Source organism: Psammomys obesus, unplaced genomic scaffold (genome assembly GCF_907164565.1).
Source record: "Psammomys obesus unplaced genomic scaffold, mPsaObe1.curated_primary_1811, whole genome shotgun sequence".
Classification (NCBI taxonomy): domain Eukaryota; kingdom Metazoa; phylum Chordata; class Mammalia; order Rodentia; family Muridae; genus Psammomys; species Psammomys obesus.
The window spans coordinates 6,027,809-6,049,544 of record NW_026585643.1 but is presented as its reverse complement, the minus strand read 5'-3'; the positions used below and the strand labels follow the sequence as shown (position 1 = coordinate 6,049,544).

The following is a 21,736-nucleotide window of genomic DNA, read 5'->3' as shown; positions in this document are numbered from 1 at the left end:
TCAGTAACTCCAGCCACAGGGAATCTGACCCTCACCTAACCTCCTCGGGCACCAAGCACATACAAGGCTCACAAACATCTAGCAGGCTAAACACCCACACATGAAATGAGTAAAACTAATAAAACTTTAAAAACAAAAAATCTAAAGGTCTCCAGGCTGGGGAGAAAGCTCAGTGGGAAAAGCTCAGAGCACTTGTTCTGCAAACACAAGCACCTGGGTTTGAATCCCCAGCACCCACGTAAAAAGCCAGCCACAGTCACATGTGCCTGTGTCCCAGCACTGGGGGAGCAAAGTCAGGACATCTACAGAGCTCAGCAGCCTGTCTGAAAGGTTGACTATCTGGTTCAGTGAGAGAGCCTGTTTCAGGCAAACGTGACGGAAATACCGTGACATGCCTAACACTGAATTTTAGAGCTAGAAAGTTAATTAGTACTCAGCTGAAATACTGACCTCTAATAGCAGACCACAAAGCAAATGGCAACTCTAAACAATACAAAAACAAAAAGATAAAACTCTTACTTATGAGAAATTTAGAGAAGGAAAGCCCTTTTAATTAGTATTTTCTAAATTTAACAAATTTCATTACAACTACTGAGGCTGGGAAAGCATGCCTAACCTTTGGAGTTCGACATTAGTTTAAATTCTAACTGCCACATGTGGCTGACCTGACAGGTCATTTGAACTCAACAATTTCTTCCTTGTCTATAAGTGGAAATTCTAAAGCCACTGGCAGGGCTCATTTTAAAATCAGTGACTGTCCTAGTTCTATTTTGGTTGCTGTGATAACCGTGTCATAAAGCGAAGATTTATTTGACTTAAATCTCAGGTCACAACCCAGCACTGTGGGAAGTCACAGTAGCAAGGGCTTGAGAAAGCCAGTATGCATGCTGTCCCCTTGCTTTCTCTGCTTTCGTACACTCGGGGCCTGACCACACAGTGGTACTGCCCACATCAGGATGGACCTTCCCTCTCCAACCAGCTAAGAAAAAAAATCCCTCACAAGTGTGCTCCCAGGCCAACGTGATCCAGGCAGTCCCTCACTGGGGCTCCCTTCTCAACTGATTCCATATCATGGCAAGTTGATAATTAAAAGTAACCACCACATCTAATGAATTATCATATATGTAAAATGTGAAATTATGACATTATATAACTGTGTTCCCTGACGTAACTGCCTAACAGAAGATAAGTAATTATTCCTTTTCAGAAACAGCTGTTAAACAATATTTTAAAAAAAATCACTGAACAGTCATACTGCATTATAGTCAATTTAAAAATGTTTATTACTTATACTTGAGGGTTGGTGGTCCTGTGTGGAGGTCAAAGGGCCACTTTCAGAAGGTGGTTCCTTCCTTCCACCAGGTGGGTTATGGAGAACCAATTCAAGTTGTCAGGTTTGGCATCTGGTACCATTAGCCACAATGAGCTATCTTGACAGCCCTACACACACTTTTGATCAGAGTAACTAAACTTCCCAGAGTTTAAAACAGCAACGTAAAATACAATATTTTTTTGCTGCAAATTAAGTATGTCTAGAAGAAGACTACACATAATAAAACAAAGACTTTGCTATGTTCAAAGCAATCTTGTAAGACTGTGCTTTTTCCAAACCATAGTTTAAGGAAATGGTACAGTCTATATAACAATTATCAGAAAACATTGTGAGTTCCGTGTTTATCTTGCTGTGGTTTGCTCAGTGTCAGTTGGGTGTGTACATGCTAGTACCTAGCAAAACTCTGTTTCACTATAGTCTACAAAGTCCCACTTCAGATTATTCCAGAGAAATGACTCAGTGCCTCAAAAACACAGAGTAACAGTGGAGCTCCCTTAAGAAGCAACTTCAGTAAAACCTTTAGAAAGACATAAAGAAACCTTACTTTAAAACTAGTGAAAAGCTGCCTTACCTATTTCTAGCATGGGCCCATCATGAAATGTAAGGCTTAATCAAGAACAATCTTCAAGGTCATAAAAGCTACAGCTATACCATCCCTCTCCCACCAAAAAAAAAATCCAAAGATATTTATCAATTAATTATAAATTGAACAACAAGCAAATGAGAGCTGAATGAGGTTCAGAGTAGAAGGCAGTCTCTGTGCCAACAGCTGTCAGGGCCCTGTGACCTGAACGAACTGGCTCCCATGTCCACCCTTGTTCTCTCTCCTGCCTTAGCGCTTCTCTGGGTATCTAACCACCCTCCCATTTTCAAAGTTTAAATGTCAGCAACTTCAACTCTCCAATTACTTTATTTTTCTTCTCTTTAAAGAAAAAAATCTGCTGGGCAGTGGTGATGCACATTTTTAATCCCAGCACTCAGGATGTAGAGGCAGTTGGATCTCTGTGAGTTCAAGGACAGCTGCTCTACCACAGCTAATTCCAGGACAGCCAGGGCAACAAAAAGAACCCTGTTTCAAAAACAAACAAACAAACAAACAAAAAATCTTGGAAAAGGAGTTAGATTTTTCAGCATCTCCAATCTTACTATACTAATAGGCAAACTCCAAAATAAATCCTAACAAAAATCCATGTTATCCATAACATAAAGAGCTGTGAAACATTTTAAAGAACAATGAAGAAAATTCAGCTTGTTCCCAAAGACCTTTAAGGCAGGCAGTAAGTGACTGTTACAGCTTTGGTAAAGCCAGGGGAGTTGGTTTTCCTGTCTTAAAATGGTATTCAAGACTTTGTATCTCTGTGCCTGTTTTGGTCCCTTCTGAAGCTGAAGTCGGTCTAACACATTGTTGGTAATCGTCCAGTGTCATTTCAGCTTTTAAACTTTATATATGAGATTTATATTTATATATATGATATGTATATAATTACACGTGTGTGTGAGAGTTCATTCTCTGAATTCCTTTCACACAGAAAAAAATTAAGCACGGACTGGACAAGCAAGCTCAGTTATAGGGAAGTTCCATGGACCTCCTACAATATGACACAGCCTTTCCCCTTCTGCATAACTGCTGTCAAGCTGGCTCCCAACACTAACGTTGAAATCACAGAAGTTCCAGCTCTAAGTGGTTGGAGGACTAGAAAAGCGAGTGGCCTGGGATGCTCTAACATTAGCACCGCGACTCTGCGGGCGGGGCACTTAAACCAGACCAAGACTAGTTCACACCGCACAGAACTGATGGTGCGGACCCCACCCGGATCCGGGCGAGCCAGGTGGCGAGTGGCCGAAAGCCCCCTAAGTAAAAAGTAGCCCCAATCTTGTCCAAGAGCGCGGAGCTCGCTAAGCCGCCACTGCCGACTCCCCAAGTACATCCTGCCAAGGCGCCTGCGCCGTCCGCACGGCCTCTGCACCCCCAAAACTGCCGGCCGGCAGCGGAGGCCCCGCACCCCCAAATTGCCCGCCCGCCTCGGCAGGATGGACCCCGGCGGCCTCGAGGATCTCTCATCGACTACCTTGGTCGTCCGGATGTGCTCCATCCCGGGGCGACGCCCGCAGGCAGCTGGCCTCAGGAGAGCACCATCGGGAGAGAAACGGGGCGGTGACAGCCACCCGCAGGAACTCCCTCAACCCGCCAGCGTCAGCCAGCCCGCCAGCGGCGACCACTGCGCAGGCGTCGTCTGCGAGTGCCGTCGCCTAGAAACACTTCCGCAAACCCAGCCACAGAGAGGAGCTGGACTGCGGGCAGAGCGTCGTCCATCGAGAGCGCGCACTGGCCGGGTCGCACGCATGGCAGATTCTACAGCGCCCCGTCTGGTGGAGGACTGGCATTGCCAAAGCCGACCAGGTGGACCCCTGTGTTCAGCAAGCCTAGGACCAGAGAAGCTCTGAGCTCTGAGGGATTGGAAGACATTTCTAGGTTTGAAGATATACCCGACCCGAACTAATTCGTCGGTGAGGGAAAGACTGGATGTCTCCATTACCATGCCACTTTAATTAACATTTAGAAACCATGGGGCACTGGGCTCGTGTAATGAACTGTTAAAATCTATTATGATTAAAAAAATCTATTTTCATTATTAGTATTAAGTCTGAGTACATTTTATATGGTCTGTGTTGCCAAACGTCAGGATGTAACTCTTACAGATTTGTACATAAGGCTGTCCTTTGTTTTAGGGTGCTACATGAATATCTTTTTTTATTTGAAAGACATTTGTCAGAGCCGGAGAAATGCCTTATCGCTTAAATTTTTATTGGAAAGTGTCCTGGTGTTTGTTTTCCGTAAAGAAACAAAAGATGTTTGGGGATGAGCAGTTTGACTTTCTAACTGATATCTGTTGTGTTCTCTCCTTTGTTTCTCTGGCTGCCTTGTGCAGAAGGCTCTTCAATTAAACCAACGCTTTTAAAATTGTGCATGGCAACCCTGAGGGCCAGTAGCTACCCAAAATTTAATCAAAAAACCGAATGTAATCCATCTAAAGGATACAGGCTGTCTCTGGCATTTCTTCTCTTCAGCTTTGGTTCTCAACTCTCTACAACTGCACTTTGCTTTGCTCATGCCAGTAGCCGCTGGTGAACTGCCTGAGCTCAGATTTTGTCTACTTCGTGTTATGAATTATGGTGGTTTTACAATTTGTACAAAAATTTCTACTCTTATATAAAGAGCAATTTAATTACAGGAAGCAAGACTTTTTTCATAATGTCCTGTTATTCCTTAGCATGTATCAAATTAGTGTATCATTGGATTAAGCTGTATTGGGGAAAAATATATCCATCTCTGCTTTAGTAGTTAATAAGTAGCAAAGATGCACGAGTACAAAAGAATTGCTTTTAAAAACTAATCTATCTGGTGTGTTGGAGCACAGCTTTAATTCTATCACTCAAGAGGCAGAAGCAGGCTACTCTGTAAGTTTTAGGGCATGCTGATCCACATAGTGAGACTGTAAGAAGATAAACAAGCAAAATATCATCAGCAAATCTTTGATTTATACACCTACCTTATGTACCTATATAACCACAAAACTTTTCTGCCAAAAAGGGGTCATGAGAGAAAATGTTTTAAAAGATTTTTAAACAGGCTACCCTTAAGTCTGAATCAATCAATTTTGTTTGATTTTGGTTTGTGTTCATTTTCTCCTTAAGCAATACTTTTAGTAATTTGAGATCTTTCACAAAAACACACCTTTAAAAGAAGACAGCATTTCGTTAACTGACTTTTGGCAGAAATGAAATTCTCAGTAAGAATCTGGTCAGATATCTAGACTGATTACAAAGTGGGAGCCAAATTAGCTTGAGCTACATTAGTCCCCTAAATGGTCATCAACTTATTGCCCATTTTTCTGTATGACCTAACATCCTTATGACTATGTATTCATCCTTTTAGAATGTGCAAACAAGAACTCTAGCTTCAAGCAGGGCGTGATGGTGCATGTCTGTAATCCTAGCACTCAGGAGGCAGAGGCAGGTGGATCTCCTTGAGTTCCAGGCCAGCCTGGTCTACTAAGTGAGTCCAGGACAGCCAGGGCTACGCAGAGAAGCCCTGTCTCAAACAAACAAGCAAACATAAAAAAAAAAAGAAAAAGAAAAAGAAAACCAGAACCGTAGCTTCCACAAACTCAAAGGCTAAAAGTATCATCGAGAGCATCTGAGACCAAAGCAAAGGCTGGTCTGCTTGCTGTTAACCTGCCTTCCTGATATTTACACTGATGTAACTGCAAAGTGGCTTGATTTTTAATGTTCTTTGTTCTGTTACTATAAAAATTTCATAACATTCCCAACATGTTATAAAATGATATTTGGGGTAATGTGGATCTGTGTTACTTCAGCCATGGTCACTCAAATCTGGTTCCAGAATAAACTCTTATTCTCTTTGAGAGCTGTTCTTATGTTGGCAAAATGTAAATCTTCAAAAATATGTCTATTGTGTACAAGTCAACCAAATGTAAGCTGGTGCTATATCCTTCCCTTTGTGTTCTTGAAGGTGAAGAGTAATGTACTTCTGATTCTACTATTTAAAATGCTCTGTAAGACTTGATTTATATCCAATAATATGTTTCTAACTCCTGCCATAGACATACATTCATCATATATAAGCAACTTTGACAAAAATGTAAATTTCTTTTTAAAAGGTTATTCTTCCCACTTTTACCTTCAAGTTGAATTCTTGTTATTTATTAGTAATATTCAGATAAGCTTCTTTTTATGATTAATTTTGTCTTTATGTATACGTGTTTGTTTGTGTATATACTGCAGATATGAAGGTGCCAGAGGAGGTCAGAAGAAGGTACCCTGAAACTGGAGTTCCAGGAGGCTGTGAGCCTTCTGACCTGTACTGGAAACTGATCATCTGGAAGTGCAGCATGCGCTCTTAACTGATAAACCATCTCTCCAGCCCCAACAAACGTCTTTAAAATAAGAAAGTCATTCATGTAGCATCTTAAATCTACAAACCTATGTTATATCCTGACACTTGGCAGCAAAGACCATATAAAATGTACTCAGAGCCTAATACCTTTCTGAAAATAAAAGTTTGTTGTAAGATGCTGTTCTCTGGACAGGACAGCTATTACCACCTGCAAGGGACTCCCTTGCAGAGAAAGGAGATGGGGCGTGTGATTGACTCTCAGCTGAGATTCCAGCCATTTCCTTGTGTACCTCATTTCAGTTGCATGTGATTCTGGCCCCACTACACATGGTCTTGGTGATTCCACAGTATAGAGTGTTTCCACACGCTAAACAGAAAAGGGGGTTCCCTCAGTGCCCAAATGAAAGCAACTGGAGATAGGGCTTTTTGGGGTCACCCACATAGCATATCTGTAGCTCAGCCTTCACCCATGCTCCTCTGAGTCCGAAAAACTCATTGGTTCCCCACACTAGACTTGAGTGGAACTGTTACTTTTGTCTGTCTTTGGTGCCTTTTCTCCCCAGGGAAAGTTAACACAGCAGTTTTATATGTATATACAGATTTTTAAATCCATCTTTAAACATCACCAGCGCATCATTGGGCAAATGTCCAAATGATGATATCAGCATTATCTTTTTTTCCCTTTTCCTTTTTTCAATTCAGCATTGCCTTATCTCTCTTTAAAATTACAGTGCTACAGAGATGTCTAAAGTACCATAAGCTAACTGGAGAGTATCTTCTGTGCTTAAGAGCCACCATCTTCATCAGAGCAGCTGTGCATTCCCTCAAAGGAGGAAGGGCTGAGGAGGGTCATGGGACCATAAGATTCCAGCCAGTTCCTCCTCTACCTCCTGTTGTCCTTTGTTCTGTTTCTGCCTATAATTGCACATGGCCTCATGTTTTCAGAGATGCTGGGGTATATAGTGTGTGGAAGGTTATCTATGCAACAATGGGGGGGTCACTAATACTGGGTGACATTTATTAGTATTATGAGAAGCAGTTTTGGGATTTCCCATGCTCTGTAAAAATCTCATTAAGCTCATTGGTTTGTCAAGTTGGGCTTTGGTAGAATCATACTTAGGTTTGTCATTGGTGTCCTGTAAAGGAGAGGTAAACATTTGTTTATGTCTCCCCAAGGAAAGAGTTTCTGAAACAGTTAAAATTAAATTAAAGGGGGCTGGAAAGGCAGCTCAGCAATTAAGAGCTCTGGCTACTCTTCCAGAGGTCTCTGGTTGAATTCCAAGCACTCACATGGCAGCTCATAACCATCTCTGACTCCAGTTCCTGGGGATTCAGTGCCTTCTTCTGACCCCTGCAGGTAATGTGGTATACACACATTCAGGCAGACAAAACATCCATATATAAAAATATAAAAATATGTATATTTACATACATATGTTTAATTTTATAATTAAATATAAATATATTTATATCTTAATACATTTCTAAAAGAAATCAAAACCTAAGTTATGAAGTTGAAGTTTATTCATAAAGTGTATAAAAACTCATCTTCAGGAGAACAACGCAGCAAACATTGTCAAAGAACATTTTTGGCCCCAAGAAATGACAGAAAAACCTCACAGTCAGGTTATGTCTGCAGGACTCATATTATGTTCCACTTTTGTCATATTTCTTTTAATTAAATTTGTTAATATAAACAATACCACAGATTAAGAATTGATGTTTAGTAAAATGCACTTTGCCTGACAGCTAAAGATGCTAAGAAAAGCAAGTGAAGCAAAAAAAGGTATAGAACTTGAGCAATGTAAAAAAAAAAAAAAATCATTATGACTAGAAAAATTCATAGTAAAAAAAGAACAAATTTGTCATGAAAGTTTTCCTATACATTCCACGGATGTGCTGAAAAGATCACCAGGAAAGATGGTAATAACTATAAATATCATACTTTGTTTACTGTTTTGCACAAATTGGGGAATGCTCTGGATTGGATGCCATACCTCTTCTTCTGCTATATAAATGGACTGTTCACGTTTGCATGGTCAGGCAGCTACATGACACACCTGTGCTCTTTCCTGTTGTGATATTAGGCTCAGTAAAAGGTAAAATTATTAAAAGGCAAAATATTAGACTCAGTAAAATTCTCACAAATTTCTATCTTTTTTGTTTGAGATAGTGTCTTACTATGTTGCTCTGGCTGTCCTGGAACTCACTGTGTAGACCAGGCTGGCCTTGAACTTACAGAGATCTGCCTGTTTCTGCCTCCCAAACGCTGGGATCCACTATACCTAGTTTACATGTTTCTTTTTTCACCTACTTTCAGTAATGCAGGCCGACGTGCTAACACAAAGAAAGAAGCAATTGTGACAACAGCATGGCAGTGGCAATGAAACATCTGGGAAGTTGGCAGGTCACGTTATAAAAAGCAGCACAAAATCCAGCTGACAGCCAAAAAAAGTAGCCAGGGTAGAAACAAAAGGGAAGGTAGAAGTAGACAGGACAGAGATCTGAGGCTAAAGATGGACACAAGGATGGACATGGGACGACGTGACAGACACTGCATGAGAGGAGCTTTAACACTGGCTGTCTCAAGTTCTGAGGAATCCCTGCAATGAGGCCAGCCTGAATGCTGCAATTCCATATACTACCACGGGCTAAGAAGGCCCTACTTGTAGGCCCGTCCCTGAGCTGTAACAATTGTACAGTGTAGGACGCCAGTATCCAGAGCTTGCACTAGAGTTGTAACACTAATGGGTCCTACCTGCTGTGGCCCTCGAGAGTTGGCTCTCGGTTTATCAGACACTGAGGTCTACACAGGCTATCAAAGATCACCCTCTCCCTGCTCACTCCTGGATTTTTGCACATGTAGAATAAAAGGACCCAGCCAGTCGGTTAGAAACACTTGCAGTTTAGTTTGAGAAGTGACTCTACTACTCATTGGATTTATTCCAAGGAAATTTAAGACAGTGTAGATTTATTTGAAACAATTCTCCATTTCCTCGGGGCTTTGGAATTGCTGGGCATTCATTCTGTGTTAGCGTAGGCACTCATTAAAACCAACCCTAGGGCCAGGTGGGTAACGGTTCAGCAGTTAAAAGTACTTGCTGCACAAACATGACAAGCTGAAATCAGGTCCCAGCACCCACATCAAAGCCAGATATGGTCCTGTGCATGCTGGCAACTCCACAGCTGAGGGCCGATGAAGACAGGATGGCCTAGGACTTGCTGACTGACCACCAGCCTCACCAAAAAGCACCGGCTTCAAGTGCAGTGAGAAATCTTGCCTCACAGGAATGAGGTAAGAGTGATAGAGGAGGTCATCTGATGCCCGATGATCCTACAGAGGGATATTCCTCAATGACACGGTGGTGATGTATTACTACATGAGCAAAATGCTACCTCACGCTACAGCAAGTTCAGTGCGACCAGTAAATAGTTTGTAGTTATTGCAAGTAGAACCATGGGTGATTTTTGTAATTCCTTTTACACCCTTAAGAAGACTTTTCTTTTCATGGGATTTTTAGTGACATCTGGAGCCCTTTTATTGTCTTATGAGGTGGGGTGGCAGAATACTACTGACAGCTAATAATAGGTCCAGGCCAGTTGCAATGTGCCGGAGACTCCCACACAACAAAATCCTTCTGCCCTAGATGACAGTGGCAAAGGTGGATAAACCCTGCTCCATCCTTTCCAAGAGGTGTGAATGAAGCAGTTTTCACGTTTGTGATTAGAAAATAGTACTTTCAGGACTGGTGAGATGGCTTGGTGGGTAAAGTGCTTGCAACAAAGATCCGACAACTCAAGTTCAGTCCTTAGAACTTACACATGTACTGTGCCGCAGTTGTGTCCGTACACACACACACACACACACACACATGCGCGCATGACTTTTTCAAAAGGTGTATGGGTGTTTTGCCTGCATGTATGTATGTGTGTGCACCACATGTGTGCCTAGTTCCCATGAAGGCCAGAATAGTGCATTGGATCCCCGGGCAGTTACAGATGATTGTGAGCCACCATGTGGGGCCTCTGGAAGAGCAGCCATCTCTCCAGCCCCAATAAAGCTTTTCCTTTCTTCTTTTATTAGAAAATTTCTCATATCTGTGACAATCCTCCTGCCAAGTGTGAGGATTACAGAATAAGCCACCATGACTGGCTTTGTCTTTGTGTTTTGAGTGCATACTGTTTTTTTAATATATATTCCTAATGAAATAAAGATGTTGAATTAACACATTACTCCGTGGTGGAGACGTAAAGTAAATATATAATGAGGATTTAACAACCCAGAAAGAAGACTTATTATGATAGTACCTCTCTCTTTCTCTTACACACACACACACACACACACACACACACACACACACACACAGCTCTGAAAAGAATGGAAATGACGAGAATACAGAAAGGCAAATTACACGGTATAACACACAGCAAGACTCTCACAGGAAAACTGTTTATGTCATTTTACTTCAAACCATTACTGTCTGTTTCTCACCCGCCCCAACACTTGTTTCTTGACAGTTACCATTTTCTCTTTTCCAAATGTTCTGACAGTAATACTGATGTTAGCTAATGTCTCTGTGATTAACAGGGACAGAAAGGACACTAAGTATCTTATCAGTGTTATGGAGAAAGTACTGTTACTTCCCTCATTTCCAAGGTGACAAAAATGAAATACAATGAAGTAACTTGTCTGGCATTACAGAGAAGAGTTGAGAGTCATGGCATAAAACCAGACAGTCTGACTCCAGAGTCTGTGTTCTTATTAACCATTCTATATTGACTTGCTTTTCAAAATCCATATTAAAGTTCCATTTATGGTAATATGAGAGGCTAGAAAATCACTCTGCTTAAAATAAAACCTGAAGTAATGGAGACTGTAAGATAAAATTCTATGAAGCATTCAATAACTGGGAGACAGTGAGAACTTATGTATATACATATATACGTTCCCAGAGGGGAGCAGGACGCTGACATTGATGCTGCAGAAGACCATATCAATGAGGTCAGTTTACTATCTGTGTTGATCCCTCCCAGAGCGCCCAGCTAAAAACCCAAGTGCAGGGGCCACTTTAGGTGGGGACCCAATGGGAGATCCACCCATATAAAGCCCTAGCCAGAAAGAAACTCAACTAATCCAGTGCCCCAGAGAGGAAAATCCACCTTGACACTGAGAACAGAAGGTGGGAAAGTGCCTGTCTTGGAGACATTACAACCACAAAAACGTCATTAGGCAGATTTATATCCTGAATTCATTTTCAGTTATGTAGTCCAAGAACATTCAAGAGGTAAGTGGAGTTTAAACAGGCCAGGGTTAATTGTGCAAACACAAATCTTTTCTAACGGAATATGCATCTGTAACAAACCTCGAATAATTTATATAGTTAATCTTCCAAGAAAAAAATTGAAATCACAGTAAAGTAGCACACAAAGAAAAGCTTTTGAAGTGGTAGGGAGCAACAAGATGGCAAAAAGAGATTATGTAATAATCAGGCTTATCTTACTAGAAAAACTATACTAGATAATATGTAAGAAAATAAAAAACAATAAAAATATTTGCAATGCCATGACAGAGGAGTAACTTGGTTATCCTTTGGAGAAGGCTTTTCTTTTCTCTTCTTTTCTTTCTTTCATTTTATTTTATTTCTTTTTTGAGACAGGTTTTCTCTGGGTAGCCCTGGCTGTCCTGGACTCAACCATGTAGACCAGGCTGGCCTCGAACTCACAGATATCCTCCTGCCTCTGCCTCTAGAGTGCTAGAATCAAAGGCACGCACTACCACACCAGGGTAGAGAAGGTTTTTATTGCTTACACTAGACTAGGTTTTGTGTGACTTTTTCCTGGGAAGATGCGCTCACTCAATATGGGGCACAAAGGACACATCCCACCCAGGTCTAGTTTGAGCAACCAACAGATTCACTGGGCTTACTTATAGGAATGGGGTCAAGGTTATGAATACAGAACAGCTACTTACAAAAAGTCTTAACTCAGTGTGGTGGTGACTGCTCTGTAAGTGTATAGAGGGAGTCCCCTCTTTAGTCAACTTCCCACACACTATATACTTCAGCTTGTCCTGACACTACATGCTGCCGGAGCAGAATTACATACAGCTGAGAAGTGTCAAAAGAGGGAAGGGACTTTTAAAGGTTCAGTCTTAAACTTGATGTATTCAGTAATGTGCACCATGTTGTAATGCCATTAATCACAATTCTAGTTCATCTCTGTGAGATATGGGGTCACCTGAACTTTGCCATACATAAACAAGAATATATAATATTTTATTAAGTTGAAATTCTTGTTAATTTAATGGCTCTGAAAGCACAGCTCTTTTTTTTCCTTAAGCACAAACTTTTATTATAGTCAGGTTGAAAATTTTTAGTAAACTTTTAATTTTAAGGTCATAGATTTACAGATTCCTAGAAGTGTTCTCACATGCCCACAGGCAGTTTTTCTGATCATAAACATACCAGTCTTTACTATATTTTAAAATAATCATCCTTTCCTGCTGACTTAAGGGCCAGAGATGTTGCTCTTGCTAATTTTATGTTGGTATTTTCAAGTTTTGGATTCTTTCTATAAAAATCTGCATTCATCTTTTTTTTTTTTTTTCTGGTACAAAAGAAATATTCTCAATTGTATGACAGCTATTGCCATGGTGTTCTCTAGATTTTAAACACATAACAGCTAATTGTTTTTCTCCTTCTTTTCAGAGCTATGATTTTTGTTTACACCAGTTTATGTCCTTTTATCTATCTATCTATCTCTCTATCTATCTATTTATTGATAGGGTTTCTCTGTGTAGTCTTGGCTGTCCTGGACTCAATTTGTAGAATAGCCTGGACTCAAACTCAGAGATCCGCCTGCTTCTGCCTCCCCAACTGCTGACAGGTCTGTGCCACTGTGCCTGGCTGTCCCTTTTCTTTTTAAAAAATAATTTCCATGATTAATTTTGTTTCGAGTACTATTATTTTTCTTCTAACATAACTTTTACTCATTGTTTGGTAATTTCATACACATATACTATGTGCTTAGGTCATATTAGTCCCTCTGTTCCACTTTGAACTCCTTCTATAGCTCCCACCGAATGCTCCTCCCCACCTCACAGTGCCTTTTCCCAGTCCACTGAGCCCGATAATGCTCTTTTTACATGCGTGTGAAGACCGTCCACCAGATCATGCACATCCTACCAGTGGCCATTTCCTGGAAGAAAACTGGCTCTTCTTCCTCAGTACTTATCAACTGCCAAAGCTCCTTAGCCAGGAGCAGAATTTCATGTGCCCTTCTCTCACTTACACTGGAATTTTGACTGGCTCAATCTTGTGTAGGTCTTGTGGGTAACCATATATATTGAGTGTTATGCCTCTGACATGTCCTGAAGACACTGTTTCATAGCCAACCTCCCTAACACACCTCTTATCCTTCTGTCTCCTCTTTGAAGAAATTCCCTGAGCTACAGAAGTGGGGGGGGGGGGGGCGGTGGGGGTGTGGTTATGATATAAATTTAGGAATGTGCACTCCAACATCACTCATTTTCTGCACTCTGATAGTTGTGAGTCTCGGTGCTAATTTTCATTTGCTGCAAAATTAAACTTCTTTGATGAGGCTGAATGCTGCACTGATCTCTGAATACAGAGCTAGGCCTTAGAAGGCAACTTGATGCTATGCCTGGTTAGCAGAATAATATGGGGTTATGCCCCAACAATGGTTCTTGGCCAGGTTTACAGTGTCACACATGAGTTCCATCTTGTGAATTACACATTAAACCCAAGCAGAAAGGGTTCCCTATAACACTCATGCCACTAAAGCACCAATAGAAGTCTCTTGCCAGGTTAGTCCTTAGTGTAGCTTTCATGGATCATGGCTGAGTAAGTGTTGATTTTTCTCACTTGGCAGCCCGTAAAGCAGTTCATGATCACTTTGGCAAGCCTCAATCTCCAAAAATATTTACAATTCATAACATCAGCAAAATGAGTTATGAAGAAGCAATGAAAATAATTCTATAGCGGGGGGGGGGTCACTACAATAACATGAAGAACTGTATTAAAGGGTCCCAGCATTAGGAAGCTTGAGAACCACTGCTGTAAAGCACCTTCTGGCACGACGAGGGAGGAATTTTTCAGGTCATTACTCGCTTTAGTTCTCTATCTCCTGTGATCTAAGTGTGTGGGGTCTTCTACACCTGGTTCTGGTGAGTAACCAAGAGAAATGGCAATAGCCCTTTTTGTTTTGGCAGTCTATGGGACATTTTTATCAACCCACAGATGGTGTGTTAGTTTACTTGGGCTACTTTAGATACATCAGAATGGTAAAGTATTTATTTTGTTCAGCTTTGGAGTTTGAGAAACTAAGATCAAGGTGCCTGCAGACCGAGTTCCTGCAAATGGCCTTATTCCTGCCTTTCACAAAGCCCTCACAAGGTGGAGAGCTATGCAGTCTTAGAGGGTACTAATCTCATCGTGTGCCAAACACACCTTCTGACGTCTCCTAACTTTAAACACCTCCTAAAGGGACATGGTGAGGAACAGAGCTTCATCATTTAAATATTTGGGGCAAGGATACGGCTATACTATGACTTTGGAGGATGCTCTAATTCAGCCAACCGCAGGTCACAACGCCCAAGGGCAACACAAAAGAAGTGAATTACTGGGGAGTTGTGAGAAAGGAAGTTCCAAGGATGTGTCATATAAAGGGTACTGAGTGCTAAACTTAGGGGCCACTGGGCTTTTGTTCAAAGCACTACGACGGCGAGGACTGCGCTTTAGAATAAATCTGAGGAATTCAGTCACGAGGACGGGGTCAACTTCATTGAAGAGAGCCTGCCGGTAAGTAAAGCACTTGCACGAATAATATACCAATTCCTGACAGAATGAAAGGAGCCACGTCATGATGGCAGTTCCCCGCGACCGCCGCTAAGAAGCATTTCTTGGTGCTCACGTTGCTCCGGGTTCACGTACATTCTACCATACTTAGATCACCCGTTTCTGTGCTTACACTTTCCACTTCGCAGTTCCTCTAGTAAATAGCCACGTTGTGGGAAAGCCACACGGCCACGAAGCAGCTTGGGGAAGGTCCCCAAGAACGCCACGCGTCCCACTGTCTTCCCGCCAGGGCTTGTGACACCGTGTCCGGACCTCACACTGGCAGGCAGGAGAAACACGCAGGCCCTTCGCGCGGGATGTGCGGGTCGGGAGCACCAGGCGGGCCTCTGGCCGGAAGCGTGCATTAATTAGAACCCGTGGGTTTCCGGATCATCACAAAGTAGGCATCCTCCTTTTTCCTCGGGTGCAGCGACCCCAAAGAAACCCAGAGCCCCCTTGGAGTAATGTGAGGTGACAATCAAGGGCCTCGCCAATCTTAGAGCCTTTCGCACGATTTGTAACAGGACGCCTGATAGAAGCAGCATTTGAGTCTCTCTAGGAAACGAAGGACGAAATACCGCGAGATCCTCCCGGCACGAGAGGAGTTTATCTCTCTAAGAGAGTAGGCGGGGTACCAACCCTACCTCACCCTGGCTGCCTCACAGCTACTCCGATCCCAGGGTCCCTTTCGCGGCGGGCACGTTTCCGGTGCGTTCGGCATGCGGGCGGAGTTGCGCATGCGTTCCCTGTGGCTCCGCCCCTTCTTGCCTCGCCGCACCGCCTCTTGGGGGTTGAACTTCCCGCCTGGTCCCCGGTCGGCGACAGCAATGCTGTACGTCCCTCCTCGGCAGTGAGGAGACAGAAGCATCCCGTGAGGAGACAAGCATCTCCATCCTTGCTGACAGCTTCGCGCCCAGGGCCGCCATGTCCACGGGGTTCTCCTTTGGGTCCGGGGCTCTCGGCTCCACCACTGTGGCCCCCGGCGGGACCGGCACAGGCAGCGGATTCTCCTTCGGGGCCGGCGCGTCTAGGTAAATGTGCTGACAAGCCTTCGGCGTCCTGGTGCTTCCCCGCGAGCCCCCAGCGGCCGGCGACGGTGGGGGTGGGCTCGGCTGCCGGCCCTCTGCAAACCCCAGGCGCGGAGTGCGGCCCGAGTGCGGGAAGCGGCCTGGCACCGCGCCTACGCCTTCGCGACCCCTCAGTCTCAGGGCTAGGATGGGCGTTGAATAAATGGCAGCTTGTTGCTGGCCTTTAGGACTAGAAAAGCAGGAGGAAGATAAATAATTTACCGTTACAGTTTTGAACGTTACGGTGCATTGAATTTATGGTTTTTTTCCCCTATGGGATTTTCAAGTTTTGTGTCAATTTTGTATTGTTAACCACCCACGTTATCTTTTCTTTTCACTACGACATTAAGTAGTAAATTCTTCAGTTTGTGTAATATATTCAGGTAGTGGCCAATGTATAGCCAGAAAGCCATTTCAGTGAAAGAGTTAATCACTCAGTCTTTTGTAAAGAGTTCATAAAATCAGGAATTGTGTACTCGAAGGACAAGGTATCTCCCGAAGCTTAACAAGAATGCGAATATGGTTATAGATAAGATTTAATGTCCGAGGAAAGCTCGTTTTTTCCAGCCCTCGTTAGATACAGCTAATCCAAAATAACAGTACTATTAGACTGCCCCAGTTAAGTAACATTTTTGCATATGCTTTCTTAGTTGTACCATCGAGACAAACCACTGTATTCTGTACTGCTTCTTTTTTATGCAATTTATTTATTTTTATTTTATGTACATTGGTGTTTTGCCTGCATGTATATCTGTGTGAGGGTGTCAGAGCCCCTGGAACTGGCAACTCACAAGCTGCCATGTGGGTGCTGGGAATTGAACTCGGGTCCCCTGGAAGGGCAGCCAGTGCTCTTACCACTGAGCCATCTCTTCAGCCTTACTGTCTCTTTTAACTTTCACTTTGTTTTCTTGTTTGATTGATTAGTTGATTTTAGGTTTGTCATTTTTATTGCGTTATCTCACTTAAGTTTTTAAAAAAATTTTCATTTATTTTTATTTAATGTGTGTGGGTGTTTTGCCTGCTCCATGTGGGTGCATTGCTCTCAGAAACCAGAAGAGGGCGTCAGATCTCCCCCACTCCCCACTGGTGTTAAGGCCCAGGATATTAAATCTAATCTATAACCACATTCACATTCTTGTTAAGCTTCGGGAGATACCTTGTCCTTCGAGTACACAATTCCTGATTTTATGAACTCTTTACAAAAGACTGAGTGATTAACTCTTTCACTGAAATGGCTTTCTGGCTATACATTGGCCACTACCTGAATATATTACACAAACTGAAGAATATACTACTTAAGGTCGTAGTAAAAGGAAACGATAACGTGGGTAGTTACAATATAAAATTCTTTACGATGCTACTACTGATAAACTCCATAAAAGCTTAAAAAAAATGGGTCCTGTGACACAAAACTTGAAAATCCCATGGGGGAAAATCATAAATTCAATGCACTGTAACATTTTAAATTTAAAATGTGTTGAAGGTTGGGAAGTCTGTATGCTATAAGCTAAAGGCCAGAGGCTATTGTAACTTACTTCCTGAGAACTGAAGAGCCTTACCTTGCCCTTTGCACTGACCTATCTCTAGCTCTGCTTAGTTTTGGTTATAATCAATAATATGTCTTAAAAACACTTTTTGTTTGAAGTTATTGGGAGACCATCACAATTGAGTGCTCCTTCCGTTACTCATCGTAACTCCTGTTTTTTAAAGACGTTCCTTTGTCGTTATGGCCCTCCACTTATTAGGCATCATCTGCTCCTTAACTTAAGCTTAACTTACTGAATGGATATGCTTGTACTGCTTAAATTGCAGCGTTCCCCTCTTGGGCTCCCAGCGTGTGCAGAAAGCTGAATGGCTTTTCTGGCTGACTGTGGGGTTGACAGTTCCTGGACTTAAGGAACCTGTAGCGATATTCTGACTAGGACTGTGTTTGCTACCATATCCAGCACAATTTTGTCTTTCTGAAGGGCAGAATTGGAAGTAATAAACATGGAACACGCGTAGTGAGTGTGTTTTATGTGTTATAATCTCCTGATTTTCCTACATGAATTTTAAGGTGTCAGGTTTTTGAAACTTCTGGCTTATTTTCATAGTTTCCCCCCACCCCGTAGGGCCCACCCCAGTGGACCACTGAGAGTTGATATGAACAATTAAGTTTTGAACTTCACATTCTCTTGTGTCTACCAGCTGTTCTTATTCAGGTTGCCTGTAAACATAGTCTTGACAGAGGATGTGATACTTAACTATAGCAGTAGAGTTACCTAGAGTAACTTTGATGTATGTCTTTTTATGTGACTAGTTGTTGAACAGTTGTATTTTGATGTGTGAACTGTTCTCAGTTACTTCAAAAGAAAAATAATCTTTAGCCATTTAAAGTATTCCAGGGTTCAAATAAAATCTTAGGAGCAAAATGTTTGTGTTCCTTGTTGGTTGTCTTGTGATCTGACATCCTAATTGCTGTAGAGTATGCTTTCCCAGCCTTGTTGTGTTGCTTGAGTCTGTAGTAGTGAGGTTAGAATGGTGCACACGCTAAGTAAGCCAGTGCTTACCCCTACACTGTGTCTCAAGCCACAGTTTTGCTTTTTAAGTTTTGAGGCATGGTCTAATTAAGATGCCCAGACTGGCCTTGAAACTCCCATGTGGCCCAACAGGCTGGGAAGTTCTGATTCCTCGGCCTTAGTGTTCCAAACAGATAACAGGTTCAGGTTTGGTTCAGGATAGTACTATTTAAGAATAACTTTACATTTGACTTGTTTTAAAGGAGAAAAGGAAGGTATTTGAATTTGTTAGGAATATTTTCTTTAATGTTTTTTGGATCATAGACATTATAAGAAAAAGCAATCTTAAACAGTTAATTTTTATTTTTCCAAAGTAAATATTAGCCAAAGTAGACTTTGTTTTTCTTTTGTTTTGTTTTTTATAAACAAGCACACCTTCTGTGGGGCTCAACTTTGGAACTCTTGGTAGCTCTTCAACCCCTGCATCTACGTGTGCTTCAACCAGTGGTTTTGGAACAGGACTCTTTGGAGGAGCTAAGTCTGCCACTGGGTTCACTCTAGGAGGAGCAGGTACAGGTAAGGAGCGTGCTCTTGTTTTCTCCCAGTTTCTGTCTTCTGTCTGTATTTAAGAAGCTGTCCCTGGGATTGGAGGATTGTGTGGATGAAAGAGCGGTCTAAGGAAGCACCTGAAAGTTGTAAACATGAATTAAGGGAAGCATTTGAAAGTTGTAAACATGAATTAAAATGATATTTGCAGTAGATTATATAATGCAGTATATTTTTTTCTTTAGTAAAGATCCTTAAGGGAGTTTTACCAATCACTTATATTTTCGTAGTTAATTTTGATATTAAAAGTTGTTTCAGTAGAAAAAAAGGTGTACTTGCAAATTTCTGGTACACATTCAAGTGATAGCTTTTGTTTCTAGTAATTTATAGATTTAGTACTATATGCTGCATATACCTGTTTTTTGATTTACCTTTTATTCTTTACCTACAGAACCTTTTAGTTTCACTTGCTGTCTTTTACTGACTGTTCTTGGTATGTGGCACATTCCACAGGCATGCCCTTGAAATAACAGCAGGGTTACCAAGAAGTAAGCTTACTGAGATAATTCTCAGTTCCAGGATTCTGTTTGGAATAGCACCCACCTCTCCCACCCTGCACCTGGGCTTAATGTTGTAATAAGTATTGTTTGCATTTAACACACCCTTTTCACTTTTTAATCAAATATACACAGCCTATTTTATAAAAACCAGTGCCCTAGGAAAGATGCTTGTGTTTGTTGCTATAATACATATGTTAGTCTTGTTAGAAGTGTGTTATTCTCTGAAGGTGGAATCTGGAAGATAGCCATCTTCAGTGATCTTTCTGTTGTTTGTTTCTTTCTTTCTTTCTTTCTCTCTCTCTCTTTCTCTTTCTTTCTTTCTTTCTTTCTTTCTTTCTTTCTTTCTTTCTTTCTTTCTTTCTTTCTTTCTTTCTTATTAACAGCTACAACCATAGCACTAATTGTGGGTAAGAATTTTTGAGAAGAGCTCAAACTCTGGTTCTCTAGTGAACTGAGTTTTTTTTCTCCTCTCATGTAATATTTCAGAATAGAGGAAAGAAGAATAATTATCAGAGAACTTTATATGGATTCTACATAATTGTTTTTTAAAAACTTTTCAATATTTGGGTATATAAAAAACTGAATGTTTTTATATCATGCCTTTGTAAGTTACAGATGTGGATTAAATGTAGATGGTTTTTGATGTTAACTTATATCTTACTACATTTTCAGTTGTATGACTTTTAAGTGGAAAAAGCACCAAACTACGTGACAGTCTTGGAATTAAACCCTGCTTGTATCTCTGAAAAGTTGCGAAATGTTAATAGTCCTGTCATACCCCGAGCAAAACCTCTGGCTATTTATAACATCACAGAATTATGGGGCCCGGGGACATAGTTCAGTGGAAGATCACTTGCCTTTGTGTGTGTGAGCGTTAATTGCTGCTGCCAGTTTTTTTTAAGGCAATATACTAGAGAAAGTTTTAGATCCTCTTTCACCTTAATAGTTAGGTTTTTAGTGGTAAGCTCAAGGGAACGTGAGCAACTAGAGTGTCCGCCTCCATTCTGGAGAGCAGTAAATAATGGGTGGCAATAAAACAGAAAGAGTGAAGGCATGTGAAAGTCCAGTGTGGTGGTGCAAGCCTGTAGTCCTAACACTCAGGAAGATCACAAGTTGGAGACCAGTGTGTGCTTCTCAGTGACTCCTAGGATAGTTAGGAAGACTGTGTGTGTGTGTGTGTGTGTGTGAGAGAGAGAGAGAGAGAGAGAGAGAGAGAGAGAGAGAACTTTTGGGTTGAGTTTAAATTCATCTCGGGCATACTTTATTAAGACTTTGCTTACCTGTTACCAGAGTTTTGACAAGATTGGCTGTGAGGGTGAACAGAGTTTTCTTGTTCTCTGAGGCTATCCAGGCCTTCCACACATAATTTTAGAGAACTGTGCTTTGTGATTAACTCCTGGCTGTACTCTGGGCAATGCAAAAGCATGGTTTCTGACTTTTTTTCAGAAACTTTAGAAGAAGGTCAAATATGGGTTGATTTCTTTCTTTAATCTTATTTAAGTCGTTAGTGCTTCCAAACTGTATAGCCCACATGTACACCATGCCTTGAATATTCAGTACTAACTTGAATTTGCAGTGGTGAACATGGTTCTAAGAAAATATTGACATAAAGAGCCATTAAGTGCAGGGGCAAGGCATTCATGAGCTGTGATGTGGACATATCAATGTGTTCTGGTATTTGATAGTGTGCTCATAGACAGAGGAAAGACAGTATGGAAGACAGAAAAAGGACGGTAAGCTTATTTGGAGATAGGAAATATTTTAGACAAAGGAGTCAAAAGTACAGTCGGTCATAAATGATCTAAGGAGATGTAAAAACCAGTTGTTCTTGGAGTTTAGGATTCAGAAGTGGAAATGGAAGGAAGAATTGATATTTGAATAGCAGGTTGAGACCACATGAGAATGGGCAGTATTTTGCCAGGCCTTTAGACTGTTAGACATGCCTGAGAACTGACGGGA

General features: G+C 41.6%; 2 protein-coding genes across 6 annotated transcripts in view; one reads left to right on the top strand and one right to left on the bottom strand.

Annotated features, from left to right (window-relative positions):
• The window catches only part of Mtmr6 (myotubularin related protein 6), a 34,057-nt gene extending 30,532 nt beyond the window's left edge, over nucleotides 1-3,525 (bottom strand). For both annotated transcript variants that reach the window (XM_055617281.1, XM_055617274.1), the window contains exon 1: nucleotides 3,403-3,525. In XM_055617281.1, the coding sequence (XP_055473256.1) occupies nucleotides 3,403-3,426 (24 nt within the window). In that variant the 5' untranslated portion in view covers nucleotides 3,427-3,525. The remainder of the gene's footprint in view (nucleotides 1-3,402) is intronic.
• Nucleotides 3,526-15,913: 12,388 nt separating this feature from the next.
• Nup58 (nucleoporin 58) overlaps nucleotides 15,914-21,736 on the top strand; it is a 56,529-nt gene continuing 50,706 nt past the window's right edge. For all 4 annotated transcript variants that reach the window (XM_055617263.1, XM_055617251.1, XM_055617244.1 and 1 more), the window contains exons 1-2: nucleotides 15,914-16,137; nucleotides 19,102-19,247. In XM_055617263.1, the coding sequence (XP_055473238.1) occupies nucleotides 16,031-16,137; nucleotides 19,102-19,247 (253 nt within the window). In that variant the 5' untranslated portion in view covers nucleotides 15,914-16,030. The remainder of the gene's footprint in view (nucleotides 16,138-19,101; nucleotides 19,248-21,736) is intronic.